Source organism: Patiria miniata, unplaced genomic scaffold (genome assembly GCF_015706575.1).
Source record: "Patiria miniata isolate m_02_andy unplaced genomic scaffold, ASM1570657v1 HiC_scaffold_29, whole genome shotgun sequence".
NCBI classification, from domain to species: Eukaryota; Metazoa; Echinodermata; class Asteroidea; order Valvatida; family Asterinidae; genus Patiria; species Patiria miniata.
This window is the reverse complement of record NW_024037068.1, coordinates 25,797,797-25,810,931: the sequence shown is the minus strand read 5'-3', so window position 1 is coordinate 25,810,931 and position 13,135 is coordinate 25,797,797. Positions and strand designations below refer to the sequence as shown.

The following is a 13,135-nucleotide window of genomic DNA, read 5'->3' as shown; positions in this document are numbered from 1 at the left end:
GGACAGAAAACAAGGACATTACTGAAATGCTAACACAAATAATTTACACATGACATTGAAATATTAAGCACCATTCACCTTAGTTCACTCAATTCTTGAATAATTTGAAGCCAGAACAAAATGCCGTCAACATGTAGTAGATGTAAATCAAATTTGATTGTTTTTGCTTGTCTTAGAATCCCATTCTTTTGTCTTTTTTGTACAAATCTGACTGACTGACTGACTGACTAAGACTGACTGACAGACTCCCTCCCCACACAAGGCTGACTGACTGACTGACTCCCCGACTAAGACTGACTGACTGACTGACTCCCCCTGACTGACTCCCCCTGACTGACTGCCCGACTCCCCGACCCCACAAGGCTGACTGACTGACTAAGACTGACCGACTCCCTGACTCCACAAGGCTGACTGACTGACTGACTGCCCGACTCCCCGACCCCACAAGGCCGACTGACTGACTGACTAAGACTGACTGACTGACTGACCCCCCGACCCCACAAGGCTGACTGACTGACTAAGACTGACTGACTGACTGACCCCCCGACCCCACAAGGCTGACTGACTGACTAAGACTGACTGACTGACCGACTCCCCGACTCCACAAGGCTGACTGACTGACTGTCAACAAATCCGTCTGACTATGTATACCAGATGCATGATAAGGCCAAAAAAAAAAATATTCGGTCTCTGGTCAGACCAAAGTTCCGGGATTGACACGGCTTTTTTTTTTTTTCTTCAAGCTTGGATTGTACAGACAAGGTGATACTATTTTGCTATTTGGTGTCCTCATGTACATTGGTGTCCTCCATAATTTCCCTTGGTGCTCTCGATCATTTGCCTTGGTGCAATTTCCCATTCCTTGGTGCTCTTTGGTAAAAAAAAATTGAGGAGGTGCGGCAATAGAGGGCGCTGTTGGAGCTACCGCGGAACATTTTGGAAAAAAAAAAGATTGACGCGCATGATTTAAATCGACGCGCGCGCTGACCAGAGACCGACTTATTTTCTTTTTTTTTGGCCTAAGACTTCCTTGCTATTCTAAATCAGTTGAATATGATTTTATACGCTCCGGGCCCATCTTAACAAGGCAACTCACCAAGTGTAACTATCTCCCATAGAAGTACACCATAAGACCAGACGTCACTCTCTGTTGTGTACACGTCATCAAGAATGGACTCAATAGCCATCCAACGAATGGGGCATGGACCCTGCAGAATTCAAATTGCTCACAATCACAACAAATCTTCATAAGTGTGGGCTTCATTTATTTTAATTGGATATGATAAAACCAACATGTTTTCCTTTTCCATTAAGCTCAAAGACACTGACCTTTGACTCTCGTTCATATACTCGGATGTTCATGACGTCACGAGCGAGTCCGAAATCAGACACCTTACACGTCATGTCCTCAGCCACAAGCACGTTACGGGCTGCAAGGTCCCTGTGAATGCACTAAAAAATCAAAATGGAGGCAAACATGAAAACATTTTGGAAAAAAAACCCCAGGTAATTACGGCAAGAAAAAGTCCTTAATATAACTGCAGGATGTGAGGGCCTATGTTTTCCAACAATGGTGTTGAAATCAACATAATTTGAACTTAACGAAACATCTGAAATTGACTTACTCAAATATTCTTCCTTTGAAGGCACATTAGGAGTACTAGCATTTACCCCAAAATTCACCTTACTGATGTTAAAATAGAGGAAGTTTTCGGGTAACACCATGTGGAAAGAGAACTGTGGTTCTGGAAAGAACCGGTTGGTTGAGTGTAGAACTCAACATTTCGGACAGCGTGCTCTGTCCATCCCCAGGAATGAGAGTGATGATGTTGTTGTTGATGTAGGTTAGACTGGTGCCTACAGCACTCGTGTGCCCTTTGCACCATTGGGGAGTCAGGTTGGCGTAGCGGTACTTTCCTCGCCTTCCACCGCTGTGACCCGGGTTCGAATCCCACCTTGGCCAATATGTGGATTGGGTTTTCAGTCCCTGCCTAATTCCGTGGGTTTTCCCCAGAATATTCTTCTGGGCTTTTCTTCCCACCTCTAAAACTGTAACTTCTTCTCATTGTCTTCTCTCCACAGGTTTCTTCAGGCTTGCGAGCTACAGTGCCTAGGGCGCTTTTGAGGAATCCTTGGTTTCATTACCAGAAATGATTAATAATAATAATAATAATAATAATTAACTTCAGTGTGTAGCTCCGATAAACTTTGCTTTGAGTGAGTGATGAGATGTGGATGATGCTGGAAGCTTTATGGCTGTGCGTGTGCAGTGGGGTGTGACTGGATGCTTGTGCACTGGGGTGTGTCGGATGTAGGATGCGCTGAGGTGTGGTCTCATCACTCACCCTCCTGAGGATGGACAGAGCACACTGTCCGAAACGTCGAGTTCTACACTCAACCAACCGGTTCTTTCCAGAACCACAATTCTTCCAAGAAGAGATTTTTTTCCACATGGTGTTACCCGAAAACTTCCTCTATTTTATCTCATCCACCATGCAAAGCTTCAAGTCATATACTGACTGATGTTAATCAAACAGTTATATTGATAATGGTTTTGGTACTAAAAACCACATGAAAAAAAAACAGATTAGAAGAAATCAAGAATTATAGTTGATTTGCAAGAATCAGTCACTTGACTGATTTTTGTAAGTAAACGGTTGTGTACACGAATTCGTTTTTTTGTGTTCAAAAGCTGTACATTTTTTTTCGGAATGTTCTTGAAAAGTGTTATATTCACTGAGCCAAAGTTCAATAGTTTTCGTTTGGGAAAAGTTGTCTTTGGATTTCGAGGCTTTTATTTATTATTGGACACGAACAAAATGCATGAAAGGATGATCTTATATGCCTTTAATGTATTGAGATAACATTGGATTACTCCAATAGCCTTTTGTTATTTCTTAATTTTTGATCAAAGATTTGAGACCCATTGATACCCTGGACATCATGGTACACACAAGGAACAATAATTATCTTCAATTGATTATAATCAATACTACAATGATGAACACCACCTTTTGAGAAGAGATGAATTTCATTCCATCGGCTGCATCCTTTGCAAACATCATGAGATCTGTAGCAGTCAGTGTCTTGCTCTCCCCGTACAGATTCGTATAGACACGCCCACTCTTGCTGCGACTGTCTTCAAGAAAACTTTTGAGATTGCCTCTGGAAAGATATTCTACGATGATATAGACAGGATCTAAAAAAAAAAAACAGAAAAGAATAGTTGAAAGTCCATTCAATCCGAGTGCTTGGTTTAATGATGAAACTGGGCAGGCCTAACCATTACCAGTCAATTTCACTGATTCGTAACTCACGTCTCGAGTATTTGCGTTACTAATTTTGTGCGAAACTGCACATTAATCTTACGATCGAGTTCATGAAACTTGGCGAAGTACTGCATGCTACCAATATAACAAAACAGTATATTTTGCAAGAGAACGATCACTGCAATTTGTGGCTATCGATAGCAAAACAGTCATTGAATCGGCTCCATCCACCACTTTGCAGGTGGGTTTGTCACTGTCTTTGGAATCTGGTTGAGAGTTTCAAGACCGTCAATATTAAAAAGCTTGTTATAGTACAGCAGATTGGTGATAAGATTGTTCAGTTTGATGATAAAAGCATAAAACTTGGCACACAGTCAGAGTATGTCATGGGAAAGATATTTGGCTATAGGGCCATCGCAGATTTGTCCTTTGAAAAAAAATCATAAGATTTCAAAATTTCAAAATGGCGGCCACTGCATGATATTCTATGATATTTTTTTATTGTTATACTATTGTCATACCTCTGGAATACTGTATTTCCATTGGCCTAGAACGATCACATGTCATGGCACACTCCCTGTGGGATATCAAGTACGTAATATCCTGAGGGAGTGTGCTATGACTTTGTACGTACGGTACATGTACCTGTGCCGAGTGAAACGCTTGTATTGTTGGTACCCACACTATTTTCATCATGTTTTCACACATGAGTGGGAGCAGCAAACTAGCAGAAGATCAGCTGTTTCGAGCACACGACATGCATGTGAGTTGGCGTTTGATTGTCATGATTGTTGTGTTTACTGCTGTTTGTTTTCGTGATTTTTATATCAAAATCCAAAGAATCCAAGACAGAGGTATAACAAAACAACTGTTGACTGCTGTGATGTGGGATATATGACGTTTTGAACAACCTCGGGGCGCATAGCACCCTCAGCTTCGCCTCGGGTTGCTATGCGCCCCTCGGGTGTTCAAAACGTCACATCCAGCAGACATAGGAGGGCGCTATTTGGTTTGGGTAAATACCAAAGACTTTGCCAAATCAAACAGCGCCCTCCTATTGTGTCTGCCATACTTCAAGTAGGTGAGATAGGAAAGCTTTACGAGTACCTTTATCGATGCAGAACCCAAGGAGCTTGACCACATTAGGATGGTCTGGTAACTTCTTCATCAACTCCAGCTCTCGCAGCATGTCCTTCTTCTCCAGGGCACCGGCTCCTTCTGTTGAGACGAAAATGTGCGCACACACTCAAATTACAAAGCAAATACTTTTTGAAATGTCCCATTTTCATTTGTTGAGAAACCAGGTATATTCTCATAAACACCTCAGTGAGGACAGCAGTGTTTGAAAGTGCACATCCTTTCCGGGTTGACAATTTTTTTCGGAAATGTAACTTGATCTCGATGTCAAGAGTCCGAGAGAGAGTCTCTCAGGCTCATATTGCATCATGGGAGTACTGACATGCTAATTAAAGTGTATGTTAATTACCTAAGGAAAGACCGATCCCTATATTCAAAGTTAGAGCTGGAAACAAGTCTACAACATGCTTACCTGCCACACAGGATGTTTTCGGAGCCTATTTAGAATAAGCTGACCTTTACACCAGCCGTTCTAAGACTGTATATCCATGAGATATTTTGAGGCTGTATTCAGACATGATTAGTCTTAACTCACGCTTCAGTGTCTTGACAGCAACCTCTGTGACCTCTGACTTCTTGTTGATTCCAGTCGCTTTAGCTAGCATCACCAGACCAAAGGCGCCATGCCCAAGCTCCTTCACAAACTGGAGCTGATCACGTGGGAAGGCAGTGTGTCTGGTTGGTACATTCGTGTACGTAGCCACGCCTTGCTCCTGTGAAACTCCACGTACTGTATCTAGTTCTGAAACGTCATAGTGGTTGCATTAATTAGGAGAAAGTAAAAACACAGCAGCTGTTTTGCATATACAAAGTGAAATAATAAATGTTCATCAGAGTGCATGTCATGCATTAGATATCATCAGAGTGCATTTGACCAGGGACTTTAAGAGAGTGCTGCGAAACAATATTTTGCAGCACTCTCTCAAAGTTCCTGGTCAAATTTACCCGGAATACTCGGGTTCTACTTGGCCTGACCCTATTCGGGTCGAAATGACTCGGACAAAGTCAAATTTTGACCTGGGGAAATATCCTTTTGACCCGGGCATGTGTCAGGCCAAACAGAACTCGAATTTTGGGTTAATCTGACATGGGAATTTTTAAAAGTAATGAATATCAACATTTACTTTGATAATAATAATAATAATACGGTCTTGAAATCACATCACAAAAAAAATACCCGAAAGTTACTACAAAGATACAGTTATTTGTTTAACGTCCTTTGCTTGCAATGAATAAATAGATGAACCAACAAACAGACCTGTCATGTACCGATTGGTTGCCCCCGTGTCTGGGTGTTCGCTTGATTTGAAGCGCCAGCTTCTGTTTAGGAACACAGTCAATACAATCTTTGAAAATCAATCACTTATGCAAATGCAGTGGGAATTAATAAGCAGCGGGTTTTTTTAATTTCAAGAATATACTTCTTCTTTTTATTAACAATGTCGGTCTAACCTTCAAACAAAACCCTCTGAATTCATTATTAAACAATGACAAAGGCGGGGGCAAAAAAAGCACAAACAAAAATAACACCATTATCAAGTACTTACCCTTCACGGGTAGTTGACCTGTTCCTTTCTGAAACTGAATCAAACAGGTTTGTTGTTGTTAACTGACATTTTTCTCCAAATTCAAACGGTATATTTTAATGTATGACACTTGTCCTGAAGACAAACTTCAAACTAAAACCAAATCGTGCACGCTGTGTACATAGGCCCCCTTCAATGGTGAAAGCTTTGTACCAGCGAGTGTACAGATCAACTACCTCATGACGGACTATCTAAACAATGACTGGCACTATGCTTTTGCTTTTAGGCCTAATGGGGGCTTCTGTTTGTGTGTATTGATAGGGAGCTCCATCGGATTGGTCTATAATGAACCCCTTTGACTAAAATATTTAGGGGAAAAGCAACTTTTGGGTAACTAAATTTGGATATGACACTAGACTTCTTCTTCTTCATTCATTCGTTTTCATGATGTCTTGATGAGTTGGGCCCAACTGTCCCTGTCAAGCATAGTGTTGGAAAGAGATGGACCACTCAGACCAGTTTCTAGACACTAGACGGTCACTGGTATTCCTATTAAATGTAATCTTGTTTACAGAAGGATAATTTCATATAATGTTACATGCATCAATACTGCCTTAGCTCTATCAACTCACCAGCAGCATAGCTTTGCACTTTCCTAACACGAACTACAAGCGCAATAACGAGAACCAGCACGGCAAGGCCTGACACCGCGCCGATGACGGGACCGATAAAGATGATAGACTCAGTGGATTCCGGTGGAGCTGCGACTTGAACTTGAAAAAGCACGCGATATGAAAGAAAAAAAAGATAAATGCAAATATGATCAATCATCATGATGGGTAAATACAGATGGACAGTCAAAGATGATACAATGGGAACATTGCGTGAAAATAAAGGAAAAACAATTATTGCCGACTTTAAGTTGTAGGGGCCGAGTAAAGTGAACCAGAAAGCAAGTGTGTTAGTATCAACAGACATCTGGTACGATAGTATTTAATTTATACAAGGCAGGAATTCTCCTTGGAACCGACAATCGTTTCTACAAAACAAAACTCATTATTTGTTCATATATTTTTCTGTTCTCTGGCTGCACACAGCAACACCCGCCTACAGACACTTTGAACATGCCATAATTCATACAAATTGTTATAGTTGTTGCACTATTTTTTGTTTTAGGAGCTAAAGTTACAGCACTAAAACAATACAGCACAAATTGTCAGATTTGAAATTTACCTTGTTCGACAACAACTGGTTCACTGCACAAGTCTCCATAGCATAATCTGGCTCTTACTTCTACAGCTCCTGCGCCACGTCTCCTTCGTGACCGCGGTTGTGGGCACCGGACCGATAACACCACTGTCATGTCTGTTGTCATACATTCCCCGCAGTTAATCCATGGATTACTCGGGTCGTATCTGACTTCAAGCTGGATACATGCTCCCTCGTTCCTTAAACCAATGACTTGAACAGTGCCAGCTTTTTTGAAGAATACATAATCTGTCATGTGTAAAACCAAAAGAAAGTGTTACGCAAGTATATTTGCACTTTTAAACTCTGGCAAAAGTTACCTCAAGTTCCCCTACGTCTCAATATGTTAGTCTGCGCAAGCCAACTCTTTAAAAGATGTCCTAGTTTGTTTATTTTAATTTGAATTTGTGATTTGCTGTCTTGTTTTCTTTGTGAGATGTTAGTAGAGATTTGGAGATTGTCAAATATAAACAAAGAAATAGAAAATATTGGGAAACAGTATTGCAATAAAAAAAACCTTTGTTTCATCACCTCATTTATTGTCCAATTGACATCTTAAAAAAAAAAGTGCCCAATGTTTTTTATTCAAAATGGCACTGCACTTTTCATGAATTAAGTAGTAATATGAAATTGAATAAATGTTAAAAGTATTAAGTATTGAAAACTTAATACAGAATGAAGAGCAATTCCACTTACTAGTTGGAGGTTTGGCTGATTCACAGGTAGTAGTGCCGATTTGTGTTTCAAAGAAACAGTGAAATGGAAAAAAAAAGAAACAAATAATCTGTTAGTAAAACACTAGATGTCTGGTAATATTTTTTAACTAGTTTTACATTTCAAAAGTTCACTTGCAAATCCAACTGGTTTAAACAAAAATAATAATTGCCAATGTCATATTTTCATTCAACCGGTCATTTAGACAATTAACTCTTTGCACGCTACGAATCAGTGCACTGTGTATTTCCTCCCCGCTGGATTGTTTGTGCATACACACTCAAAATAGGCCCTTGCGCATTCAATTTGTTTTTTCTCACTGAAGGAGTTTTTGTATCACAAAACACAAAATAAATTATTGGTAGAATAAAAGATGGACAAGATGTTTGTTCAAAAATGGTGTCTCTGCAATGTTTATTGTTGAAGTTACATAATTTTGAAAATCATGGTTGTTTAGCCTGAAATATTTTCACCATAATTTGTTTTTATGAACACACACTGATGTCAATTCAAGAGATGTCAATTCAATAACTAATTTTTTTCTCAATGAAGGAACATCTGTATAGTAAAACTTGCTGTGAATCATTTGTAGGGCATAAGATTTCCAATACAACAGTCCAAAAAGCATGTTTTTATGATGGGTAATATGCAAGATACAGAATTTTGAAATTCCGAGAGTTTACAGTTCACGTATACATGTAGGCACATGTACATGTACATGTACATGTACGTACACATGCACACGTATCAGGCACACACGCTTGGAAAAAACACATGTACAATTACACAAACTAGCCAGTAACTGTTCACTGTTCATGTTCATTTGTTCATATTTCATGGCTTTACATGTCCATGTCAACCATGCTTGGTGGAGAAGTCAGTGGTATCCTGGCTCACAGTTTGCTTTGTAGTCAACTAGTGTATGATATCTGCGAAAACATGGGACGGGACACATTGGCAGGTTGCACTCCTCGCAGGCATACTCGATTTGGTGGCGCTTGACGCTGCGATTAGAGCTGACGACACAGTCTGGTCTGGACTTGCGGCCGGCTGCCGTCACTGCGGTGATATGCTTCAGGAAATGCCGCTCGGTCAGACGCAACGGTTGGTCGATGGATCTCCTCCCAGGTCTCACGTCTGGCGGAACATGTCCCTCGAGAAGACCGTGGATGACTGCGTATCGAAACTTTTCCGGTTTCAGTCTGGTTGCAGGATGAAGGCGTTTCCAAATGATCCAACTATTGACATACGAGACCTCCAGCAGGTACACAAACACCTTCTTCCACCACTTGAGGGTTTTGTGGATATTCAGGTAATACCACATACCTTGATCGGCTCGGTCTACTCCACCCATGAAGCGTGTGTAGCACTCGATGGCTACCGGTTTGTCCACTTTTCGCGGGTCCTGTTGCCCACGGGCACGAACATCCTTCTGGAATGTTGACTGGTTGTGGACTGAGGTCACAACGTTGACTTGCCGTTTGTCAAACCATGACAAAAACAAGAGATCGCCGTCCCTAACTGCACACAAGGGATCTCCTTTCTTCGTTTTAGTCTCTTTGATCTCATTTGGGGTGTCGACCCGGTTTACACGCAATGTGCCACATGCTCCGATACCATTTTCCGCGAGTGAAAAATACAACTCGGGGGACGAAAACAGGTTATCCATATAAATATGGTGGCCCTTACCATTGAAGGGTTGCGATAAACGCAAGACCACGTTCTTGTACAACCCAACTTCAGTCTCGTTGTTGGTTTTGCCCTGGTACAGTTCCGAATTCCAGATGTAACCCGTGTTGGATTCCGCAATGTTCCAACAGTTGAGGCCCCATTTGTGAGGTTTATTTGGTTTGTACACCTTCATTGAGCTTCTACCTTTAAAGGGGATGATCGTCTCGTCCACTGCAATCTCCCGTCCGGGGTAGTATGCCGACTGCCAACGGGACACCAGCATGTCCATTACCTCTTTTATTTTGCCTTGATGATCATGATTTGGGTCACCAGCCTGTGTCAGTAGCGCATTGTCCGTAGTATGGAAGACTTGTAGAATCAGGTAGAATCGATCACGAGACAGAATGGCGCGGATACCCGGGGTCTGAATAGTCCATTCTGTTGTCCAATAGGCATCGTAATTTGGCCGTCTGTCCATACCCATGAGAAGTAGAATGGCGAGAAACGCTTTCATTTCTCCGGCATCAACATCTCGCCATTTACGAAGTCTTGAGTGTCGTCTAAGGCCATCCACACCCCCTTTACTAGCGATAGTAGTTGCGGCGTATCTGTTCGTTTCAGTTACAAGCAAATCAAAGAAGTGGGAAAAAATTGCGTACTCTGAGATGTCATCCTCACCAATCACACCATCCTCAGCAAAAATCATCTGTCCATGTGGCTGGTTGAAATCCATCAGCCAGTCATGCTGGTAAGCCCTCGGCAATGCAGCGCGGAAAGCCACATCTCCGCCACCCTGCACTCTCCGCGGCCGCACTTGCTGTCCATTTCCACCCGCCCGTGGTCCGTTGTTGCCCGGTGCTGGCGCTGGATCTACTACCTCGTTGTCCGATTCAGATTCGGACACGTATACATCGCCATGATCGCTATCACCATCGATTTCATCGCCTGCCAAAACCTCTTCAAAGTCCGATTCTCCGGAGTCTGCGTCCTCAAAAATCTCCCTAAATGCATCATCAGCATACATGACGCGCTACTTTTGTTTTTATGCAAATCTGATACCGAAAACGCGATGTTCAAACAGCGTTTTTGAGAGATTTTTCAAGAAAACTTTCGGAGATCACACGTTGAAAATGGCATCCATGTATCGACATTATCATAAAATACCCGGATGAAGGTCAGGGGTTACGGATGACGTAGATATTCGCTTAATAAAAGCAGCGCCCAATCGGGCGCAAATGTGCGCCGTTAGCGGTGAGGGAATACCGCGCGTTGGCGCAAATATGCGCCGATAGCATGCAAAGGGTTAACAAAAGCACTTCCAAGATGCTATGAGTGCAACAATTATGGAATGGAGATAATCCCTGCAATAATTATGTTAACAAGCTCAGGAAAATTCACACACAAGCAAACTATTAACAGAGAAGTTTCGTTTTGAAATTGCAATCAACTTACGCAATGTGTATCCTACCACGTTGCCGAAGTCCGGGTTTCTGCCAACCACATTCTCAGCATAGACTCTGATCTTATACTCAGTGTACGGTCGGAGGGATGTCACCGCGTATGTGTATCTGCGCTGCCCATCACTGGATCTAACTGGCTCACTCCATGTCACCACACTCTCTGAGTCAGTCGTGTTGAAGTAGCTGACAAGGAATGACTGCTCCTCACCGCCATCATGACCTGCTGTCCAGTTTACAGTCAGAGACTCTGCCGTCCGGTCGGTTAATCCTAAACTGGTTGGCTTATTTGGTATCCCTGTGTGAGAGATGACGTCGCAGTGACATTCAAAAAATCATCTTTTTAAGCTACTTTTAAGCTATCAGCCAAAAATATATATACTTCATTTCTGAAATCAAATTTGTCTTACACTAGACAAATATTCCACTATTAGGCCTCTAATAAAAAGACATTGAAGGAAAATATCGGCCCAATATTAGTTTTGGAATAACATATTTTGCGGACCTTAAATAATTTGGTTCTCGTAGATCACATTGGTTACTGCCCTTATCAGAATCGATAACAAAAGGATTGGAAACCAGTCTATTTGCAGACTAGATATTCATTTGTGTTCAAAAGGAACTCTTTAAAGCCTTTTTTCAAGGGGTTGCATATGCCCCCCAAAACCCTAAATTTTCGGCACGGTGAATTATTGTACTCTCTTACTTGGTGTTGTGACGTTGATCTGCAGGGAATCTTGGACTCCGATTCCGTTCGAACTATTGACAGTATACACGCCATAGTCGACCAGAGGATCGATTCCACGAATAGTCAAAGTACTGGTGACTGTAAATCCGTAGACTTGATCTCCAGCCGTGGTTGCAGTGTGGATCGAGTACTTGTTACTACCCGAGTCTGGGGAAATCCTTGTGTCGTCGGGGTCATGCCAGGACACCGTGGGTGCAGGGTTGGCTCTCACGATACATGTTAGGACTGCTACTCCTCCGGGCTTGGCACCGATCACACTGTCTGCTTTATTGGTGATGTTGGCTTCATCTGAAATAAGAAACAAAAACCCTTAAATACAAGCCTTGTTCAATTAGGCAATTATTACACTGTAAAGCTGCGGTGTTACATCAGTCCTTACACTATGAATTTCAACACCGTGAAAAAAAAATTTCCCCCTAGAATTACAGTGAAACTTTTTTACACTGCAAAGTAAGCCCGTTTTCACGGTACGAAATTGGAGAAGTCAATTGAGGATTATGTTACGGCGGTTTCACGGTGTTTTTACCTTGGATTTCTGGAGACTCGAGGTTCTATTGTTATTCATAACGGTACACTGCTGTCCAGCTTTCCACCGCGGAAGGTGTGAAAACCGCAGGTTTATGGTTCGAGAGTTTACCAGATTAGTGCGATAGACACTTCACCGTTCAGTGCATAAAGTACATGAATGCCGCAGTTCAATACGGGATGTTCAGCATCAGTTTCCCAACCAAAAATCACAGTTTTGATCATTTGAAGTAAAACATTTCACTGTATTGAATCCAACCATATTGAGCTTTGCTACTACTTTTCATACCACTCAGTATTGAACCGATGTTGTTACTCAAGCCGTTACGGTAAAGAGTAAGTTTGTGTTAGCCCCGTGTGGAATTAAACATCTTGTGCGAGTTTGTGCGGATCTGAGAACAAGATGTTAACCACGTTTCAGACAACATTCTCTGTTTAGTCAGATATCCTCATGGGCGTTGCGAGGGCAAGCGCCCCTCCCCCCTCGCAATGCCCATGGATATCCTCAGAGGTCATTATAAAAATCACACTGTCCGGAATACGAAGTCTCCCACTTGATCTTCCCAAAACTACCAACTCACAACAGATTTTTGCTTTCACATGCCTAACGTAGGCCTACCCTTACTGCTGACTTCGCCATGTAATTCTTGAACCGTCATCGTAATGTTTAATTGTGATTAAATCCTAGCCTGCTGAATCCAACAGGATCCAACAATTGTACATTTCTGTTGGATCCTATTGGATTGGGCAGTAAACACCTTGTATATATTCCTCTTGAACTATGTTGAATTCAACAGGCAACTGAAAACATTCACGGTCAAATTCTGTTGAGTGCTGGTA

General features: G+C 41.9%; 2 protein-coding genes across 4 annotated transcripts in view; both read right to left on the bottom strand.

Moving 5' to 3' along the window:
* The window catches only part of LOC119735836 (tyrosine-protein kinase receptor TYRO3-like), a 28,624-nt gene that overhangs the window by 2,999 nt on the left and 12,490 nt on the right, over nt 1-13,135 (bottom strand). For all 3 annotated transcript variants that reach the window (XM_038209775.1, XM_038209774.1, XM_038209773.1), the window contains exons 7-18: nt 11,729-12,058; nt 11,018-11,320; nt 7,877-7,891; nt 7,166-7,429; nt 6,565-6,705; nt 5,954-5,987; nt 5,665-5,726; nt 4,942-5,148; nt 4,377-4,487; nt 3,012-3,199; nt 1,330-1,452; nt 1,097-1,208 (exon numbers count right to left, since the gene is read on the bottom strand). In XM_038209775.1, the coding sequence (XP_038065703.1) occupies nt 1,097-1,208; nt 1,330-1,452; nt 3,012-3,199; nt 4,377-4,487; nt 4,942-5,148; nt 5,665-5,726; nt 5,954-5,987; nt 6,565-6,705; nt 7,166-7,429; nt 7,877-7,891; nt 11,018-11,320; nt 11,729-12,058 (1,890 nt within the window). The remainder of the gene's footprint in view (nt 1-1,096; nt 1,209-1,329; nt 1,453-3,011; nt 3,200-4,376; nt 4,488-4,941; nt 5,149-5,664; nt 5,727-5,953; nt 5,988-6,564; nt 6,706-7,165; nt 7,430-7,876; nt 7,892-11,017; nt 11,321-11,728; nt 12,059-13,135) is intronic.
* LOC119735837 (piggyBac transposable element-derived protein 4-like) lies at nt 8,280-10,993 on the bottom strand. The gene has a single exon (XM_038209776.1). It carries the CDS (start codon nt 10,587-10,589, stop codon nt 8,772-8,774), a length of 1,818 nt encoding a protein of 605 aa, XP_038065704.1. The 5' UTR covers nt 10,590-10,993; the 3' UTR covers nt 8,280-8,771.

Excerpts from the sequence above, each read along its gene's own strand:
- LOC119735837 (XM_038209776.1), bottom strand. The coding sequence starts at position 10,589 with ATGTATGCTGATGATGCATTTAGGGAGATTTTTGAGGACGCAGACTCC.